This window comes from Chrysochloris asiatica, unplaced genomic scaffold, assembly GCF_000296735.1.
Source record: "Chrysochloris asiatica unplaced genomic scaffold, ChrAsi1.0 scaffold00017, whole genome shotgun sequence".
Classification (NCBI taxonomy): domain Eukaryota; kingdom Metazoa; phylum Chordata; class Mammalia; order Afrosoricida; family Chrysochloridae; genus Chrysochloris; species Chrysochloris asiatica.
In genome coordinates this window covers 15650804-15673974 of record NW_006408535.1, presented here as the reverse complement: position 1 = coordinate 15673974, position 23171 = coordinate 15650804, and the positions used below count along the sequence as shown (strand labels likewise).

The 23171-nt window shown below is 39.3% G+C and overlaps 1 protein-coding gene across 1 annotated transcript in view; it reads left to right on the top strand.

Moving 5' to 3' along the window:
* AKAP6 (A kinase (PRKA) anchor protein 6) overlaps positions 1-23171 on the top strand; it is a 516985-nt gene that overhangs the window by 324200 nt on the left and 169614 nt on the right. Inside the window, exon 8 of the mRNA XM_006835360.1 lies at positions 21576-21696. Coding sequence (XP_006835423.1) covers positions 21576-21696 — 121 coding nt within the window. The remainder of the gene's footprint in view (positions 1-21575; positions 21697-23171) is intronic.

Sequence of the window (23171 nt, the reverse complement as noted above, 5' to 3'; positions counted from 1 at the left end):
TATATTCACTTTGTTTGAATCTGTTGTAGTTTGTTTGTTTTTTTCTTTCTTTTTAAGGTTTTTATTGTGGAGCCATGTTATTTTTAATCACCTCATATGAACGTGAAAATTCAACAAATGAATCAGGAAAACTGAAGAAGCATTGATACTTTTGAATTATGTGTTGGCCAAGAATATTAAATATATCATAGCCTACCAGAAGAATAAATAAACATGTCTTAGAAGTAGTATAGCCAGAATGCTCCTTAGAAGGGAAGAGGTGAGACTTTGTCTCATGTACTTTGGACATGTTATCAGGAGGGACCAGTCCTGGAGAAGGACGTCACACTTGTAAAGTAGGGGGTCAATGAAAAAGAGGAAGACCCTCAATGAAATGGAGCAATACAGTGGATGCAACAATGATCTCAAACATTGCATCAATTGTGAGGATGGCTCAGGACTGTTGTACATGGGATTGTTGAGTTGACACTGACTCATCAGCACCTACCAACAATACAACATGAAACTTGAATTATGGTATATTTCTACTATGGCTAAACTGACGAATTTTATAGACATTTCTCTGCTATTCATAAGGTTTTCAGTGACTAAATATTCGGAAATAGTTTGTCACTCCTTCTTCCTAGTCTGTCTTCATCTGAAAGCACTTTTGAAACCTGTCCACCACGGGTGACACTGCTAGTATTGTCTAAAGAAAACAAAAACCCAGAATCACAGCAACTCACCAGCAACTTACAAGCCATCACAGTAGGACAAACTGACAGATGAATGGTGTCTAAAGAAAACAAAAATCCTCACCACTGGACCAATAAACAACATTCTTATCAACAGAGAAAAGATTGAAGTTGTCAAGGACTTCTTTCTTCTCAGATCAACTATCAATACTCATGGAAGCAGCAATCAAGAAATCAATGTATTGCATTAGGCAAATCTGCTGCACAAGACCTTTTTAAAATGTTGAAGAGCAAAGATGTCAGCTTGAAGACTAAGGTGTGCCTGACCCAAGCCTTGGTATTTTCAGTAACCTCATATGCATGTGAAAGCTGGGCAGTGAATAAGGAAGACTGTAGAAGAATTGATGCATGTGAGTTATGGTGTTGGAGGAGAATATTGAAAGTGCCATGGCCTGCCAAAAGAACCAATAGATCCATTTTGGAAGAAGTGCAGCCAGAGTGCTCCTTGGAGGCCAGGATGGCCAAACTTCGTCTCTCATACTTTGTACATATTGTCAGGCGGGACCAGTCACTGGAGAAGGATACCATGTTTGGTAAGGTGGAGGGTCAGAGAAAAAGAGGAAGACCCCCAGTGAGATGGATTGACAAAGTAGCAGTGTCAATGGGCTCAAGCATAGCAACAATAGTGAGGTTAGCCCAGGATCTGGCAGTGTTTTGTTCTGCTGTGCAGGTCACTATGAGTCAGCACCGATTCGATGGCACCTAACAACCATAAAAACATAGACATTTCATTATAGCCACAAAGGAAGTTGGGGCAAAACATTTAAGACAAAACAAAGTTAACTAATTCATTACTTTGACAAATGTTATTAAATGTCTTCTATATATCTCATCAGGAGTCCTGGTGTGGTACTATAGAATAAGCACAGGACTGCTAACTGTAAAGTCTACAAGGTCAGTTGTTCAAACCCACAGGTTGCTCCTTGGAAATTGTATATAGCGTTGCCATGAGTCAGAACCAACTCGATGGCACTTAATAATAACAACATATGTCTCATGAAGGGAGCATGGTGGCTTTGGAGGATAAGCATTGGACTGCCAACCACAAGGGTGGTGTTTCGAGCCCACCAGCTGCTCAGCAGGAAAAAGGTGAGGATTTCTACAGCCACAAAGATAACAGCCCCAGACACTCTACACAAGGTTGCTATGAGTCAGAACTCATTGTATGGCACTTAACAACATGTCTCATGAAGAACCTTTTCATAGTCCAAGAGGCAGTTGCTCAAACAGAACAAGAGTATGCTTAATGGTTTAAAATCAGGAAAGGTATGTGCCATTGTTGTATCCTTTCATCATGCTTATTCAATCTCTATGCTGAGCAAGTAATTGGAGAAGCTGGACTATATAAAGAAATGTATGACATCAGAATTGGAGGAAGACTCATTAACAACCTAAGATATGCAGATGAAGCAACATTGCTTGCTGAAAGTGAAAAAGACTTTAAATACTTACTGATAAAGATCAAAGACTATAGCCTTCAGTATGGATTGCATCTCTATGTAAAGACAATGAAAATCCTTGTAACCAGATCATAAAATAACATTAGGCCAAACAGAGAAAAGGTTGAAGGTACCAAAGACTTCATTTTTCTTGGATCCTCAATCAACACTCATGGAAGCAGCAGTCAAGAAATCAAACAACATACTGCATTAGGCAAGTCTACTGCAAAAGACCTCTTTAAAGTGTTAAAAACAACAACAAAGAACCCAAAGATATGAGTTTGAAGACTAAGATACGGCTGACCTAAGTGATGATATGTTCAGTTACCTCACAGACATGTGAAAATGGAACAATAATATGGAATAATTGATACATTTGAATTATGGTGTTAGCAGAAAATATTGAAAGCACCATGATCTGCCAGAAGAACAAACAAATCTGTGTTGGAAGAAGTACAAACAGAATGCTATTGAGAAGCAAGGATGGAAAGACTTCATATCTTGTTCTTCGGACATGTTGTCAGGAGGGAAAAGGACATCATGTTTGGTAAAGTGAAAGGGCAATGAAAAAGGGGAAGATGGATTGACACAGTGGCAGCAACATTGGGCTCAAATATAACAACAATTGTGAGACTAGTGCAGGACTGGGCAGTGTTTCTTTTATGCATAGGATTGCTGTAAGGCAAAATCCACTTACTTGATGGTTCCTAACAGCAACATATGTCAGGTTCTGTATGAAATGAAGGAATTTAAAAGTAAAAATGAAATGGCTCTTCCCTTGAGGTGCTCACAATTTGGTAGGCCGAACCAACTATGTAAATAACATCAAATAAAGGAGACAATGCAGTTGCCATCTCATCAACCTCAATTCATGGCAACAACATATGCTCCATAGGGTTTCAGTGGTAGATTTATTGGGAGTAGATGACCAGGCTTTTGTTTCTGCAGTGCCTCTGGGAAAACTTGAACCTCCAACCTTCTGTTAGCAGTCGAGTATGTTAACCATTTGTATCGATGACAAGTTCTGAGGCAGAAACTTGTATAGGTTCAAGGTAGTGGCCATGGAAAGTAGGTGTTGAGGGGACATGGAGCAAGTTAGCAAAAACAGCAGGGAGAAAGGACTCTGGAGATGGTTTCTGAAAAAGGGCTAGGATAGAGAAAGAATGTTTCAATTAATCTTAAAAAAATGTAGAAAGCACTTACAAAGACAGACCTCAATCCCTGTCTGAATGGACTTGACAATTGATCTAGCAAGACCCATGAAAATGCAATATTAAGCCAGCCTTGACCTGTGCGGTACATATTATAGAAGCAGAGGGTGCTAGGAGCTTAGAGCAAATGGAATGGGCTCCCTGAGACAAGGCCATGGCTGTTGTGTCCACCTCTCTCTCTCTCCTGCATCTGGTGCAGCGTTTGTATGCAGAGTGCTCAGTGAACAAATGAATCCCTAAGTGACTAATTCAAACTGGGTTAAGGGGTTAAGTTATTGTTGTTGTTAGGTGCCATCGAGTCGATACCGACCCATAGCGACCTTATGCACAGCAGAACGAAACACTGCTCGATCCTGGGCCAACTTCATTACTGTTGCCATGCTTGAGTCCATCGAAGCTGCCACTTGGCCAATCTCTTTCGTTAGGGGTCTTCCTCTTTTTCTCTGACCCTCCACCTTACCTAACACAATATTCTCTCCAGCGACTGGTCCCTCCTGACAATTGGTCTGAAGTATGAGAGACGAAGTTTGGCCATCTTGGCCTCCAAGGAGCACTCTGGCTGCACTTCTTCCAAAACAGATCTATTGGTTGTTTTGGCAGCCCATAGCAGTTTCAATATTCTCCTCTAACACCATAACTCACATGCATCAATTCTTCTATGGTCTTCCTTATTCACTACCTAGCTTTCACATGCATATGAGGTTACTGAAAACACTATGGCTTGGGTCAGGGGCACCTTAGTCCTCAAGCTGACATCTTTGCTCTTCAACACTTTAAACAGGTCTTATGCAGCAGATTTGCCTAATGCAATATGTCATTTGATTTCTTGACTGCTGCTTCTATGAGTGATAATAGTTGATCCAAGAAGAATGAAGTCCTTGACAACTTCAATCTTTTCTCTGTTGATAAGAATGTTGTTATTGGTCCAGTGGTGAGGATTTTTGTTTTCTTTACAGTGAAATGCAATCCACATTGAAGGCTCCTTGATCTTCATCAGTAAATACTTTAAGTCCTCTTCGCTTTCAGCAAGCAAGGTTGTATCATCTGCATATTGCAGGTTGTTAATGAGTCTTCCTCCAATCCTGATGCCACATTTTTCTTCATATAACCCAGCTTCTCAGATTATTTGCTCAGCATACAGGTTGAATAAGTATGGTGAAAGAATAAAACCTTGTCACATACCTTTTTAAATTTTAAAACATTCAGTGTTCCTGTGTTCTGTTCGAACAACTGCCTCTTGGTCCGGGTACAGATCCCTCATGAGCTCAATGAAGTGTTCCGGAATACTCATACTTCACAATGTTGTCCATAGCTTGTCATGATCCACACAATCGAAAGCCTTTGCATAGTCAATAAAGCACATCTTTCTGATTTTCTCTGCTTTTAGCCAAGATCCATCGGCCATCAGCAATGATATCCCTCGTTCCACGGCCTCTTCTGAGTCCAGCTTGAACCTCTGGAAGTTCTCTGTCAATGTATGATTGTAGCCATTTCTGTATTACCTTTGGGATATCAAAGATATTGTCCAATGATTTCCGCATTCCATTGGGTCACCTCTCTTTGGAATGGGCACAAATATGGATCTCTTCCAATCAGTCAGCCAGATAATTATCTTCCAAATTTCTTGGCAGAGATGAGTGAATGCCTCGTGTGCTGCTTTACTTTCTTGAAAGATTTCCATATTTATTCCATCAATTCCTGGTGTCTTGTTCTTTGCCAATTCCTTCAATGCACCATTGTATCATTGGTTCTTGATCATATGCTACCTCTTGAAACGGTTGAACATTAACTATTTCCTTTTGGTAGAGTGACTCTGTATATTCTTTCCATCTTCTCTTGATGCTTTCTGTATCATTCAGTACTTTGCCCAGTGAATCTTTCAATAACGAGAGTCGAAGCTTGAATGTTTTCTTCAGTTCCCCCAGCTTGAGAAATGCTGAGTGTGTTCTTCCTTTTTGGTTTTCTGATTTTGCCATGTTAGCCAAATCAGAAAACCAAAGTTATTGTTAAGTGCCGTCAAGTGGTTCTGACACATAACGATCCTGTATAGGGTTTCTGAGGAATGGCTGGTGGGTTTGAACCACCAACCTTGTGGTCCACAGTCCAGTGATTAGAGAGGGAGAGGGATAAAAGGTGTGGAGTTATCAGACTGCCTGCTGTTACATATGAGAGAAGGGCAGGAGAAAAGTTGAGAGGGGTATGAAAAAGAAAGCCCAGAAAGAATGGTGGAGATGAAATCTAGACCTTGGAGCTTATGATTGACTTTATGTTTCTTAACTAGGGTAATGCAGCAAGCTCATCCATGGACTGTCTAAATAGAAAATGCCTGCTTCCATCCCTGAAAATTCTGGTCAATAGCCAGGAGTGGACTATTAGGATTTTTTAAAAAAGTTCTTTGGATTCTGATGTCTAAATCAAATTGAGAACCATGGCTCCAGTGACTTTCAAAGGTGGTGTCCAAACCCCCAACATCAACATAGCCTGGGGATTGTTAGAAATGCTAATTTTGAGTCCCACTCTAAGGGCATGGGGAGAGGGGTCAGCAACCAGTGCTTAACAAGCCTTCTGAATTATTCTGATGTTGCTACATGCTGAAGTTCGAATAACACTGCTTTAGGCATTACAGGTATTAGATTGCAAATTAATAGGTAGCTTCCCGCCAGATCCGCCATCTTGCAGTAATCCACCAAGATGACGAACACAAAGGGAAAGAGACCGGCATCCACTCTGTGTTCTCCAGGCCTTTCCGAAAACATGGGGTCATTCCTTTGGCCACATGCATGCAAATCTACAAGAAAGGCAATATTGTGGACATCAACGGAATGGGCCCAGTTCAAAAAGGCATGCCCCATAAATGTTAACACGGTAAAACATGAAGGGTCTGTAATGTGACCCATCATGCTGTCGCCATTGTTGTGGACATGCAAGTCAAGGGCAAGATTCTTGCCAAGCAAATTAATGTGTGCATTGAGCAAATTAAGCACTCTTAATAGCCGAGATATAGCTTCCTGAAGTGAGTGAAGGAAAATGATCAGAAAAAGAAGGAAGCCAAAGAGAAAGGCACCTGGGTTCAACTAAAGCACCAGCCTAGTCCCGGCAGAGATGTGTACTTTGTGAGAACCAATGGAAAGGAGCCTGAGCTGCTAGAACCTATTCCCTATGAGTTCATGGCACAGGAGGAGTGAAATAAAGATGTCTGAGGTGCACAAATGTCAGGTCTTTGGTTGTAATTGTGTGGAGGTGTGGTGTCCCTCCCCCAAATATGCAGTATTTAAAGCACATTTTGTTCCCCAATTCACTTGATAATAAATGCTTTTACTATTGAAAAAAAAAAAATGAGTAATGTGGAGACTGTATTGGAGACGAAACTCAGAATCTATAAACCCATTAAAAGGGCCATTCTAACATCCTAGTTGTTGACTCTAGAAAGAGAATAGCAGTATTTGAATTTAAATGGCTTTGGCATAATTCAACATTTAATATTTATTGATCACCCACTGAATACAACTATGCTAGGTATAGGGGCTATAGAACAATGGGACACACGGGATGACAGGTTTGTGTAAACCAGGAAAGCCTTCCAGGAGACATGTCATGAAGATGGCCCCAGGTTGAAAATGGCAATGAGAGTGTTCTCTACAAAGGAGGCAGTGTATACAAACAGTAAGAGGCATACAAACAGTAAATGGTTAGCTTGGCATTTTTTGAAAGAATATTCTGGTTGTGGCACTGTAGGGCAAGCACTGGGTCACAATGTTGGTGTGAACCATAAGGCCGGCAGTTCAAACTCAATAGCTGTTCCTTGGAAACCCTACTCAGGGTTGCTATGAGTTGGAACCGACTCGATGGCACTTAACAACAACAACAATGTGAGCAATTGACTGGAAGGAATAATACTAGAGAGAGAAGGCTCAGTTAAGAGGCCACTCCAATCATCAGGAAATATTGCCTGAGTTAAGACATAGCAATAGAAATAGAAAGGAAGCTGAGTTCAAGGGCCCTGGTTACCCAGTTGATAGTTGGGGGAAAGGAGAAGGATGTTAGAATAAGTTCTCTAGATTCCAACTTGTGTGCACTCTGGTAGATGACAGTTTACTCACTGAGGGAGACTGGACAGAAGAGGAGGAAAGAAGCTGAGTGTTTGCAACATAATTCCTTTGAGGGTCTGTGGGATATCCAAGTGAACACACCCAGAAAGCAGGTCTATAGCTCAGGGATATTTTGAGGTTCTTCGTCACTGTAAAATAAGCCACGGACTTTTAATTGCAAAGTTAGAGGTTCAAATCCATCAGCCACTCCTTAGAAACCCTATACAGGGTCATCATGAGTTGGAACTAACTCAGTGACACTTAGCAACAAATATCAATAAAGGCAATGTGGCAATGTGGTAGCAGATGGAATTCCTGGGTGTTACACATAGTTTAGCACATGACTACTAGTTGAAAGGTTAGTGATTTGAACCTACCCAGAGGCACCGTGGAAGATAGGCTTTGCCGTCTACTTCCAAAGGTCACAGCCTTGAAAACCCTATGGAACAGTTCTATTGATGAGGTTGCTATGAGCTGGAATCTAATGACACCTAGCAACGACATGGGGTATCAGAAGGTAAGAGGGTTAGGAGTATACCCTGTAATAGGGCTCCCTCATCCCAGATGGCTATAATATTATCTTTAAGGAATTCTTGTGTAAAAAGTAGAAAATTGGGACCTTTTTATTTCAGTTGTGTTACACAAAACCCAAACCAAACAAACACATTGTCAAAAAGGTACTACCAACACATAAGCATCCTATAGGACAGAATATAACTGCCGCCAGAGTTATAATCTTTACAGAAGAAGGCTGCCAGAGCTTTCTACTGCTAATTGTTGTTGTTATGTGCCATGGAGTCAGTTCCAACTCATAGTGACCCTGTACAGGGTTTCCGAGGCTGTAAATCTTTACAGGAGCAGAAAGCCTCATCTTTCTCCCGCGGAACAACTGGTAGTCTTGAACTGCTGACCTTGTGGCTCGCAGCCCGATTCGTAACCACTATGCTACCAGAGCAGCAGCCTCCTATTGGTTGGTAGTCAAGTACTTGAACCACTAAGCAACCAGGGTTCCTTGTGTTACACATGGCTTCCAAAATAGAAGGCATCATTGAGAATTCCAGATGATGTCTTGATTAGCAAAAATTGACTACAATTAACTATTATTTCTTGCCATTAAGCTTCAGGGGAAAATGTTCCTGATTTTGAATACTAGAATGGGTTAGGTCTGCTAACTACACACATATTTATCTAAAGGAATAGTTATGCATTCACTTGGATCTAATTTCTTAAAGTGGGGAAAGAAGATAAAGGTGGTGGTGGTGGTTGTGTGCCATGGAGTCAGTTCCAACTCCAAGCAATCCTGTATAGGGTTTCTGAGGCTGTAAATCCTTATTTACAGATGAGCAGAAAGCTTCATCTTTCTTCCTTGGAGGATCTGGTAGATTCAAACTGTTGACCTTGCAGTTTACATCCCATCTCATAACCCACTACACTACCAGGGTTCCTTAAAGAACATATTAGGTTATAAAATAAAGACTCGTGTTCAAGTCTCTGCTGTGCTTTAGCCGCGTGACCTTGGTTAAGACATTTCACCTTTCCAAGATGCATTACTTCAGTCTATAAAATAGGATAGCTATCCTAGTTTGTGTTTTACTTGTTTTGTTTTTGTCAAGATCACAGGGTGGGATGTCCTGGACTTGAGACCTGGTTCAGTGTCAGAAAGGGACAGGACTAACAAACTCTACCTCCTGATGAAGCATTACAAAGACCAGCATACCCAAATCTTCAGCACTGCGCTAAGTTTATTCTAGCATAGAACTGTTTCCAGAAGAGTGGAGATGGGTCCATCTTGCAATTAAGGAGAGATGCCTTAGAGTCAGGGGTTTTACCATTAAATATGGTGCTTGTCTTCCTGGTTTGTGGTGCCCTCCCCCTCAGGGTGAGGTTTTTCTCTTCACTGCACAAGCCACAAGATGTGTCTATATTTTTATGGTTTTGTCACTTCTCCCTAATTCTTGCCCACATATTGGTTTTTGGCTCTTGATACCCAATTCACACCCTACACCTATCAGTTTCATTTTTTTGCAGCACAGAATTACATTCATGGATATAAATGTCTAAATGCCTGGAAGATAACATGGGTTTTCTGTTAAGTGCTTTTGCGTTGGTTCCGATTCATAGCAACTCTATATACGGTTTCCAAGGAGTGACTGTGGGATTGAACTGCTGACCTTGCTTTTAGCAGTCCAGTGTTTATCATACAATACCATACCAGGGATCCATTGAAGGTAACCGTGATAATTTATTTAAGGACATATGTATTGAATAACTACTATGTTACAAGGAGTTGCTGTTACATGCTGGGAATGAAAAAAATACATACAATTTAATCACTACTGTTCTCAGTCTAGTCAGGGAGCAAGACAGACACTTGGCTTTATACTTATGAAATCATGAGCAACATTTATGATGGAGAATATTTAGGGTTTTGAGGAGGACTACCTGATTCAGCTTGGTTGAACCAAGCCCGGGAAGCTTAGGAGAACATCTGAACTTAATTATCAGCCATTAGAAGTTGTTTGGGATTGAGGAAGGGTGAGAATTTTAGCCAAAGGCAGCAACTACATGAGGACCTGTGTCTCTTGAGGAGCTACTATATATAATTTGATGTTAAAGCAGAATGGTGTGGAGATACTTCCTTTCTCTGCCGCCTGGGATCAGGAGGGTTTCCCAAGGGAGTTCTTGATACTTAAGCTCTTATAGTAAAGCTCTAAGCAGTATCTCAGTCATTATCTATATGCAAAGCTTTCTCTGACTGTGGGGGCATTTGGGCAATGTCCACAGATGGTGTTATAGGCAAGATTTATAGCCTGCCCCAAAGAATTTATGACCTGTACCTAATTTGGACAGTGTCTACAGACGGTGATATAGGCGAGATTTATGACCTATACCTAAGTAGAATGTAGTAGTAATTTACCCCTTATCATACAAGATTTTAACTTAAATTTTCCTATATTCCTCCCAAATCCAGAGGCTATATGTATATACAGGCATTCCCATGCATAATAGGCTGAACTAAATGAACCTTAAAAAGATAAAAGATTAAAAATTTGGCAGGTAATATGAGCCCATTTTCATTTAGGAAAAAAATTGCCTCTTGGTCTGTGTAAAAACATACATACGAACACATACAACATTCTCAAAGAGAAGTGATATTGACAAGCGAAAACAAATCACTATTTAAAATATTGCTTGATTAAAGACCAAATTTGTTTTTTCTAAATGAATTAAGCAATAAGATATGCTGAATGCCTTTAACCACCTGAAAAAAGATGTAATCCCCCTAGATTTCACTACCACAGGGTGATCTTTCTGGTTTTTTGGGGAGCAACAGGCCCAAAGTGTCTCAGTGTCGTGGATGGACATCCGTGTTTGCTCACGTTCTCTCTCTCAGTCTCCCGCGTTCAGTCTCCGTTTCTCTTTCATGTTGATGTACGTATGCCTGGACATGTGTGCATACAATTGCACGGACATTTTTTTACATTTTATCCATGAATACTTTTTTTCTTCTACCTATGAATATTTTTGAAACAATTCTACATAAAACTATTTTGTATGCATCAGCAATAAGATGGATTTTATTGACTATCTTTCATATGCTCACAGATAAATTAAATCACTAGACAACCCAAAAAAGCCGTACATTTCTATAACCTTATCCTGACTCATATCCTATCTCAATCAAATGATAACTGTTGTTAAGTGCCATTGAGTCGATTCCAACTCATAGTGACCCTGTATAAGAGTTCCAAGGGGCAGCTGGTGAGCTTGAACTGCCAACCTTGTGGTTCAAACCAACCTTGCAGTCCAGTGCTTTATCCCACAGCTCTACAACAAGACTCCACATCAATGTTCAATTCAGGTCATTTTTGATCCTTCCTCTTGGTATGGAGTTTTAAATAGTAAGATAACAATGTAGCATGAAGTCAAAGGGGCAAAAAGTGCAATACCTGAATACCTCCTGAATAACTGATATTCTAGATACTATGCATTAGTGGAGTCCTGGTGTGGCACTGTAGGATAAACACTGGATCGTAAGGTTGGTTTGAGCTGCACAGTCAGTGCTTCAGACTCACTGGCTACTCCTCAGAAATCCTAGACGGGGTTGCTATGAGTCAGAACTGACTTGGCAGCACTCAACAACAATCTGCAATTTTGGTAGCCAGAATTCTCCTTAGATGTGAAGATGGCAAGAATTCATCTCACATACTTTGGACATATTACCAAGAAATGAAATCTGGGTTGTATTTCTTGGTAAAGCAGTTGTTGTTAAGTGCCTTTGAGTCCGTTTTGACTCATAGCAACCCTATATAGGGTTTCCAAGGAGTTGCTAGTGTGTTTGAATCACGGTCCTTGTGGTTAGCAGCCCTGTGCTTATCCTGTGCAGAGGGTCAGGGACAAAAGGAAGACCCTCAGAGAGAAGGCCTGACATCTGTTGTTGCATCAGTGGGCTCAAACATAGCAATGATTTGTTCTGTTGTATATGAAGTTACTGTGGTTAGAACCGACTCAACGGCACCTAATATCCATAACAACATGCAATGATTAAAATGGAACTTTCTGGACAAAGAATAGCAACAAAAAATTACCTCATCAGTAGAAACGTATTCATTTGGAGTCATGATATTATCTTTTTAATGGAAAATGTGCATTATGCCAAATTTAAAACTAGACCGTCTTTCACAGATGGCCTCATGCCATCTGTACCAAGGGCTAACAAAAAGCAAAAGAGAGATGGAGGTATACTTCCTAGGAAAACATGCCTGGAAAATTTACAGTAAAGTCAAGTAATAAATCTGTATCAGACAAAAAGTAGATTAGTTGTTACCTAGTTTTGAGGGCAGGGAGAATGAAGAGTTATTACTTACTGGATAAAGAATGCCTTTGGGTTGGTGTAAAATTTTGCAAATACATAATGGTGATCATTGCACACCCAAACAAGAAAGATACATTATCTTCTTTGAATTTTAACTGGGATCGTGAAATTTCTGACCTACTTTGGGTAGTTGATGAAGTAATTGAAGTGGAAGAGCGATACTAACATTGATATTGAATGGGCATGTAATAGAAACCTAATCTACTGATGTTAATGAGCAGCACTTTACTTTTCTCCAAGAGTGTGGCACTGTGGGCTCATGTGCTGGGCTGCAAAGTAGCTTTGAACCGTAAGGTCGGCACTTCAAGCTCACCAGCTGCTCCTTGGAAACCCTATACAAGATCACTGTTGAACCAACTTGACGGCGCTTAGCAACAATAACAACAATGGTTAATGCATATTTCTTGATCTACTTCCTCATCTACTTCCACAAGGAATCTAGCCAGTTTATAGAAATACATACAAGAAAATAGAATAAGTGTTTGAAGTCATTTATTCAAGAGCGAAATATGTGTAAGAAATTAAATACATGAACATTCTATGCTTATTTTCCAGCACTTCTGATTTGGCTCTAAGCTTTCCATACCCCAAGACTGAAATTTCATCCTTTAGAAAATTCACAGTGTTCCCATCAGCAGAAGCATAGCTCCATGTGTCATTGAAACTGGAGAAGAATTTATCCTGTAATTCTTTAAGGAGAAGACAGACATCTGTGATAGGACACCCCTACAAGAGAAACCGGATTCTCAGGACAGTTTAATATAGGTTAAAGAAGTGATGTCAAGGCATGATTCAGGGGGAGCAATTATAAACGTAAGCAGAGCACTCTCTGGATAGGGTCTATCTTAGTGGAGGACTCCCCAGATAGATTCTACTGCAACACTTTTATTAGGAACTCTGTGGCTGAGAATTTGTTCATCTGCTGCCATAACTCTGAGGGTATACACATTACTTGGCCTATGGCCTAGTCAACCTTTGAAAACCAGTGAGGCCCAGAGTAGTGTGTTCAACTCACACCAACTCTTCAGGAGCCGCTCTGGATCAGTCCCCTCTAATACACTGGTTATGACATATGTATAAACTTACTTTCTTTTCTCAAGTACAGTTCCCCTATTTGTTCTCCAAACCACAAACTCTAAAATTATTTAGAATGTTTTCCAGTCCTCTGGAGAAAACTTAGTCCAACATATTATCTGAAAATTTAGCTAACAGTTTGACTTCCTAACAAGTAAATAGAATCCTCTAAATGTATCTAGAAATCTACCTTAATATTGCTAATTTCATGTATAATCTTGAAATGACAAATACTGCTTTTATTTTTGGCTTCATATCTTTGATGTCAATAATAAGTATTGTGGGGAAACCATTAATGAGGTGAGTCATTAACAGCTTTGTAGGATTTATTTTATTTTTCTTAGACGTTTTCACATGTATATGGGTCTATCTGAGAACTGAGGAAATTACTGATGGGAAGAACTCCATATTGCTTTTTATTTATTAATGGCAAAGGCAGGCTGCTTTTCTCAGGAGGAAGCTGCTCATGAATTTTCATTCCAAACAGTAAATTAGTGTCCATACTTTAATATGTTTAGAGTGGAAAGGGATTGTACATGCAACTGTGCATCTCAGATTCCAGGTCTATAAAGCTAAATTTTATTCTTGAATGATTTTACGATTGTGGTAGGTGCCAGTGTTGTATCTCCCTTCTATGCTTACATGACCACATAGAATACAGAATGATGGGAAATTCTGATCTACTATTAGCATCTTACTTCAGTAAAAATCTTCACCTGCGTTTTTATAAGATTCTGTCACCAATCCCTATAGTTTCTTTAAAAAAAAAAAAAAAGGAGGCAAACTTCACTGAGCAAATAATGTGAACAGTGAGCACTTAACTGAATATTTGGGGAAAGAATCAATATTCTAAAGAACCTAGGAAAATTGGACCATTTAATAGAAATCCCAATAAAGGCTGACTGGTATGTCAGGAGCGCTTCCTCTGTTTTTGGTTGTACTGCTGTGAAATGAACCATTAAGCATGCAAAAAATGAGTACTTAATGTTCAAACATATATATATATATATATATATATAAATTTTACACAGAAAAACTGTCAGGTCATTTAGTGTTATCTTTTCCTTCAGCCAATAAGTGCTCTAGGTATTTTTATGATTTCTTCATTTGGTTGTCTGTTTTCATCAAAATTCCTTAGTGGGCTAGGCTGAAACCTTATATATTCACACACACATACCTCACATTGATTTCACTAGGGTGAAACTTTATCGTTTAAGCAAAGTTTAAGTTGAAATGTTGAGTTAATGATGCTGACTTTAAATACCAAAGGCTGAATGCATTTATGTATTCAAACACTTAGCTAGTCAAACATAACTCCCATCAGGATTTAGAAGCAGGATTATTTCTTAAACTATGCCAGCCTTACAAATAATATATTGCCATTCAACCTACATAAAAACGATACTAAATAAGCCTTTAGCATTTTATTTCTGTGGTGGAAAACTCTGGAATCATTTTTTTTAAACCTTAAAGTTTTTTTTTTTTTTTTTTTAACGTTTAAGAAAAACAAAACACAGTATAGTGATGGACAAGATGTTGGGAAATATATTTGTCTTTTTGGCAATAACCCATTGTTGTTGTTATTAGGTGCCATTGAATCGGTACTGACTCATAGTGACCCTATGCATAGCAGAACGAAACACTGCCTGATCCTGAGCCAACCTCACTACTGTTGCCACGTTTACGTCCATCGATGGCCAATCCATCTCATTGGGGGTCTTCCTCTTTTTCTCCGACCCTCCACCTTTACCCGAATTTAGGAATAATATTAAAAGAAAAGTGCACCTCTTAGGTTAATGTGCTGGACTGCAAAGTCAGTTTGAATTGCAAGGTCGGCAGTTCAACCTCTCCAGCCACGCCTCGAAAACCCTACTTATGGTCGCTGTGGATCGGGACCAACTCAATGGCGATTAACAACAACAACAACTTTTCCATGGTTTTGTCTCTGTGTCTATGAGAATATGACAATAAAATAAATAAGGAACCGTGGTGTTGCTGTAGGATAAGCACTGGACTGCTAACTTGAAGGTTATTAGTTCAAACTCACCTGTCATTCCGAGGGAGAAAGATAAGCTCTGTTGTTGGTAAGTACCGTTGCGTCAGTTCTGACACACAACAACCCTGTATTGGGTTACTAAGGAGCAGCTGGTGAGCTTGAACTGCCGACATTGCTGTTCAGTGCAGTGAATTTGGCTTATTTTTTGTTCTATAAAATGTATGTTTACAATTCTATATAAAAATGAATAGAAATTACTATTCACTTTGGGTTAGAAGGCATTTTTACTTCATAACATGACTGCATTTCTAAACCTCCTAAAAAAGTGAAGATTGTACCTACAGTGGAATGCCCTACTCTTAAGTCTGAATCTTTTTTAAGATCAAGTATTTGGCGATTTAAAGGATAAAAAATATCAAAAGAAAGACCATCTTGGAAGTATGTTTGTATTATAACATTTTAAATTCATAAAATACCATAAAGGTTTGTTTCCAGACCCTTTAACATCTAGGAGATTCGATATGAGAGTACATGAGAACATAAACTCAAATATACAAACTTCGCTTTATTGTGTTTTGTAGACTTTTTTTTCTTTTTTTACAAGTTGAAAATTCATGACAATGCTGCATTTAGCAAGCCTACCCATAGGATTTTTCCAACAACATGTGCTCATTTCATGTCTTTTTGTCACATTTTAGTAATCCTCACAATCTTTCTCTTCAAACCTAGGGCACTAGCAACCAGAAACAGTGTATAAGAACCTGGTTCTGATTTCAGTTGGCAGAATCAGCACATTCTTCAAGGGGTATAGGACTCCTAACTAGTTCTATGCCATCCTCGAGAAATCCTCGGTCTATGATCTTTTCTGTACAATAACAGGCATTTTTCCTGTAGGACATTGTCTTTTATAAAATCACTTGAAAACATTCATCTCACCTTTGCAGGTGATAAAAATGTAAGAAAGTAAGCTGCTTCCTTACCTGAGAAGTTTCCTGTAATGAGTACATTAAACTGTAGTCTTTTTCAGAACCTTTCAAAGGAACCAACAAAAGAATTCAAATAATTTGTTTCTGGTTTTCTACAAATTATAGATTTGATTTCACTAAATTTGGAAAAACATCAGATCTTTTCTAAGCTTGTGAATTAACACCTGGCCAGAAATCTGAAATCAGGCATAATTTTTCTGGCCAGAAATCTGAAATCAGGCGTAGTTTTTTGTTTGTTTGTTTGTTTTTATTTTTGTAAAAGTCTTTTTCTTCTGTATTAAGTAAGGTTTGTAAGGATTTGATGTTTGGAATACTGGTGCAGATCTTCTATACCAATGAAAGGAAATTGAGCCATTTACTGCCTCTGTCAAACTCAAGCTAAATATGTTCAACTCGGATGGAAAAAGACTAAACTGGGGAGCAAATGGGGAGAGAGAACATCTATGCTGGGCTTATTCACTGCTTGCGTATCTCCATTGTAGGCTGTCTGTGAAGGAGTCTTAAGTTCACTGAACTAGAAGAAATGGCTTTTGTTCTTAGTCCCTTGATAAGTAGTATAAGGGGAGGGAACAGCTCAGGGGATATAGAGGTGTGGTAAAAAGCCAGAGAAGAGTGTTCATAGTTCAAAACATTCTGTCATCCTGTCTATATCTATCATTTATTTAAAACCTATCTTCATTATCCATTCTCTTTTCCATACACATTCTGTAACTCTCACAATAAAAAAGAAGAGAATGGCACCTGGCATTAATTAAGCACCTACTGCATCCCAGTCATTATTTTAATTAAGCAAATGTGCCATTATCAGAAACTAAAGACAGAATTCTCCTTCAGAACGAGTGAAGGAGCCTGCCCATGTTTCAGTGGTTGCTGTGCTTTGGGCATATGTAGATAAGAGTGTTAACTCTATCACATGCTACTCTTCTAAAGTCGCCTTAGCACCCCCAAAGGTTTCCGTTTCATGATGGACATTCACTCCACACCGTTCACAAGGAACGGTGCTATGCACTGGGGATGCAAACATACTACATTTGTCTCTTACCCTTGACTTGCTTCATCATAAGCAAAGGTATTTTTACATCATACGTTTATATGAAAGGACAATGAGCTTCTTTATTTTTTCTTGCTGATTAATATTTTTTCATAAAACATTCCATACTCATACTTTCCTGAGAAAGAAAAAAAATAACAGCAGTAAGTTTGCTTTAAGATCAGAGTCAGGCTCTTACATAATACTTACTACCTCTCTAGTATGTTAGCATTTTCTTTAGGGAGCAAACTCGGGATAAGAGGTCAATATTTCGGATTCCCTATCCTCCCTTCTACAAGATGGCATCTCTGTTTAATAGAAGGCTCACATGGCCCTATGATCTTGAGGCTCAAAGGGTGTCTCTGGTTTCACATGATGCTTGGGTACAGTTTGGCTGAGTCCATTGAAACGGGCTTGGTCTAGCTTTAGGATAAGGTTGCCCCACTGAAGACTATGATTGGTTTTGCTTGGGTTGTTCTTTCTCAGCTTGCTTGAGTCCAAGTGATGTTTCCTGTTGACTCAGCCTTATCTTAGCCCTCAATGACCCTGCCAACCCTCTGAGATGTAGCTTTAGAGACTCAACTGGCTCTCCTTGGGATCCCTGTGCCTCTGTTGCCACGGCAACACTCTACATTGAGTTTACCTCCTTGGACTCTCCTTTTGAAAGGATTAAAGAGCAAGATTGCAAAAAAAAAAAAAAAAAAAAAAATGTTCCCTTGGCTTTCAGTACTTCCTTGTATTAGATATACTTTCTTACTTGCATCCCACCACACCTTTGTGATTAAAATATAGGAGAGGTGCCAGTTGTGAAAAATGGGGACCGTAATTCTGGAGGTGACTATCATGTAAGCAAATGCTTATTGTTGTTGTGGGTATGTGCCGTGGAGTCGGTTCCAACTCTTAGTGACTCTGTACAGGGTTTTTGAGGCTGTACATCTTTATAGGAACAGAAACCCTCCTCTTTCTCCAGTGGAACAGCTGGTAATTTCCAACTGCTGACCCTGAGGTTAGCAGCCTGATTCGTAACCACTACGTTACCAGAGCTTCTTAAATGCTTATTAGTCATTAATTATTAGTCACTCACAAAATTAATACAGAAAGCCCAATAGTCTGCATTACAGTGGATATTTGGTTTTTAGTATTTTGAGATGAGATATGATTTCAGATTTCAGATACTGCAAGTCCTTGTTTTTTATACATGTGGACTATGAACCACAAGGTTATGGTTTGAGCAGCCTACATGCCACTCTGCAGGAGAAAGATGAGTCTTTCTGTGGCACAAACATTTGCAGCCTTGGAAACCCAGTACAGGCTCTCTATGAGTTAGAACGGAGTCAGTGTCACTTAACAGCAGCAACAACAGCTCCTTGCTACACAGTTGTGATCCATGGGCCAGATGCACTAGCAACATTTAGTACAATCACAGATTCTCTAATCCTACCCTAACTCACTGAATTAGTCAATACCTGAACATCAGCAAGATCCTTTACATACATTCAAGAAGCACTCCTTTAGACCGCATAGCTTTGTTGAAGGTTTGGGCTACACCAACTATAACCATCATTGGCATTCAGTAAACATTTGCTAACCAGTTCCAAGTGTTAACCAATGATGATTCTTACTCTTGAGTGCTTATGGTCCTATGAAGAATGTTTACAATTATGACAAAGTAGTTAAAGTGAAATAGACAACTCTAGATCTAGTTTCTTTCATCACCAGACACACTTTACATTTTTTGACAGATCTATTAAAACTAAATTGTAAGTTGTTAAAAGTGGATGTTAATTTTCTTGGAAATAAGTCATTTAATATATCACAGGAGACATGTACAAGGTAACAATAAGGTACTCACTTGATAATCATTAATAGAGGTTGCATCTCAATGTAAAGAAAACAAACATCCTCACCACTGGACCAGTCAACAACATCCACATCAATGGAGAAAAGACTGAAGTTGTCAAAAACTTCATTTTTCTTGGATCAACTATCCACACTTATGGGAGCAGTAGTCAAGAAGTCAAACAACGTATTGCATTAGGCAAATCTGCTGCACAAGACTTCATTAAAGTGTTGAAGAGCAAAGATGTCAGTTTGAGGACTAAGGTGTGCCTGATCCAAGCCATGGTATTTTCAATAACTTTATGTACATATGAAAGTTGGACAATGAATAAGGAAGACTATAAAAAAATTGATGCATTTGAGTTACGGTGTTGAAAGAAAATATTGAAAGTACCGTGGACTGCTAAAAGAACAAATAGATTTGTGCTGAAAGAAATGCAGCCAGAGTGCTCCCTGGAAGCCAGGATGTCTCTCATACTTTGGACATATTGTCAGGAGGGACCAGTCACTGGAGAATGATATCATGTTTGGTAAAGTGGAGGGTTGGAGAAAAAGAGGAAGACCCCAGTGAGATGGATTGGCACAGTGGCAGCAGCAATGGGCTCTAGTATAGCAACGATTGTGAGGTTGGCACAGGACTGGGCAGTGTTTCTTTCTTTTGTGCATAGGGTTGTTATGAGTCAGTACTGACTCATTGGCACCTAACAATAACAACAACACTTGATTTATCCAGATACTTCCCTGAAACTACCGTTGCATTGTTACTGATAGGGTTTTACTCAGATGTGGTTTGACAAGACTCTGGGATTTCTTTTAGGGTAGGATTTTTTTTGGAAAGGACAAAGTCATACTTTTCCAGTCTGCACTTTCATTTTCTGTTCACAGTGTTTTAGAAGAATCTGTGCTTTACTTATTCACCGGGCTTTCAATGGAGAATCACATTAATCCTTTTAAGCTCCTTATTCTAATGATTTATTTTGTTGAAAACCATAGTGATCCTTCTTTGAATTTTAATGATTGCTGGCTATTCAAGGATTCATTGTTTTGCCTTCCTGTCCTTACCTTTGTTTCCTCCATGTCTGTGGAGAACACCTGTCTAATACTGTATCTGCCCCTGGTTCTCACTGGCTTACCAGAGTCACTCAAGCCTAACTGGGAGTGTTACGTTACAATGCTGACTACGCACCCCGACATTAAATGTAGCATCTATGTTTCCAGAGACGGGCTCTCCAGAGCAGAAGGACAGTTAAATGATTGAGTCGTTTCCCAGTGAAAATAATATTTTGGATATGACAATATATTGCTATCACTGTAGAGAAATTAGCTGTTCTGTAGTGTTGTTGTTGTTAGGTGCCATAGAGTTGGTACCGACTCATAGCGACGTTATGCATAACAGAACAAAACACTACCTGATCCTGGGTCAGCCTCACAATTGTTGCCACACTTGAATCCGTTGATGCTGCCACTTTGACAATCCATCTCTCTGGGAGTCTTCCTCTTTTTCTCTGTGTGCCTAGTCATAAATCTATTGAGATACAATCAGGTGTGGTGCTGTAAGATGAACACTGTACTGCTAACAGCCAAGTCAGCAGTTCAAACCCAGCAGCTGCTCCTTGGCAACCCTCTGCAGGGTTACTATGAGTCTGAACTTATGCGAAGGCACTTAACAATAACAACAAAATTAAAACTTGAAGCACCCTGTGATACTGTGATTAAAGTAATAGACTGCTTACCGAAAGGTCAGCAGTTGGAACTCAGCAGCTGCTCTGTGGGAGACAGAAGTGGCAGTCTGCTTCCATATGATTTCAGCCTTGGAAACACTATGGGGCAATTCCACTTTGTCCTGTGGGGTCACGATGAGTTAGGATCAACTTCACAATGGGCTTGGTTTGAGTTTTTTATTCTTACTCAGAATTGTGGACCTTGTAACCTTCACAAGCACTCGCCCTCTGTTTCTCAGTCTATTAAGTGTGGCAGGACTCTTTTTCAAGGATATAGGGGTGCTTGTTTTGTTCAAGATCTGCAAATTCTCAGCAGTGATTAGCACATGGAAATTGGCATGACATGTCCAAAGTGTGAACATTGGAATCACATGCTTTGTTTTCAAAATCCAAGCAGGTGCTCTGTCAGAGGCCTGAGTTCTTATTTTGTCCACCGTGTAAGCACACTGAGAATTTTTCCCTTCTCTTTTTACAGGTATCACTAGGCACATTATGGGTTTTCAAGAATGTATTATTCTAATAAGAGAATTTGAACAACTAGATGGTATTTATGCATAATACATTTTGTGCTTTATCTACAGGCTTCTGGACTTTGATTCAGAATATCAGGAGCTCTGGGATTGGCTGATTGACATGGAGTCCCTTGTGATGGACAGCCACGACCTGATGATGTCAGAGGAGCAGCAGCAGCATCTTTACAAGGTTAGCGCTTCTCTTCCTGCCTCTACCTTGCTGGCCAAGATCGGATTAGCCTGACAAGTCTCTCTCTCTCTCAGGATATCATTGCATTCATTGTATGTATCGTGGTGTCTATTAGAATTCCCTTCCCTGTCCCCAAACTCATTTCCATCCCTTGTGTGCTGACAGGCTGCACCAACATCATAATTGCAAGAAAGTTTCCTTTATCACATTCTATTTGGTGTAATTCTATAGAAGGACAAAGATTTATCTTCAAGATGAATAGCAATAAATGAAACTGCATTAGTAAATAGACTGAAGCAAAATGAAGGATAAATGGACTGGCACATTTAACAAAATGTGTTTTGATTGGAGCACTCAGGTAGATTTTATCCACTCCTCAGATCTTCCCAGTGAAAAAAGAAATGTGCCTTCAGTTTGGCTTGCTGTTGCCAGGGTATAGGACTCATCCAATTTAATGTTTATTACTGATACATAAAGCAGACATTGTCATATTAAGTCAATACATTTGTGTGTGATTTAAGAAAACTGCATAGAACTCACATATTGATTGCCGGCAATCCATCTAATACATATCTATACTGTTTTCCATGTCTGCTAATTCACCCTCAACCTACTGTGTTTTACCAATCCCACTTAAGAAACAGTCTTAGAAGTTCCTACAAAACAGCCATGTGATTTTGACTGAAAAAAAAAAAACCCACAAAAACCTCTTAAAGCTGTTGGGGGAGGGACATGGTACTTTCCACTGAAATATCAGACTGCAGTAAATCTTCCTCATTTAGGCAATTTTTATTGGAGTAATTCTGACAGTTGTCATCCTTGAATTGCTTTGAGCATATGGCATATTTCAAAGAGCAGATTGTGAATCATAAAAAATAAAATTAATAACTAACCACAGAATCAGCAACAGTATAATGACAAGAAACAAGTACCCTCTAGCTTTTTAAAATTTCTTACAGAATAAGAAGTACATTCAAGGTCAAATAAAAGTTATTTTCTTTCTTCTTCAGTTTTATTATTACAGGTTACCTTTTCTTTCATCACTTATCCTAACTTTTTAACCTCTTCTTACCAGAGATATTTCTATTTTTCAAGGGCCTGGTAGATTTTAATTAATATCCCCTGGGAATTATCTTAGTTAAGAAAATATGTAAGCTCTCCAGGGACTCAGCAAAGAGAGGACATTATACTCTCTAAAGAATTTGTTCCCCCATCAATCTACTTTGTTGAATAGTTGCTGATTTCTGTATGAATAGCTGTACACATTAATAAAAACAGCTACTAGTGTAGCGTCTGGCATAACACACTGTTGGATGAACAGTCTCAGTCTGAATGAACTAAAGCTAGGTGTTTTTACGTTTCATATCAGGCTCAATAATTATAGATGTCAATTGTATATACATTTATATTAATTTAATAATAAGGAGCTCTGGTAGCATAGTGGTTACGAATCGGGCTGCGAACCGCAAGGTCAG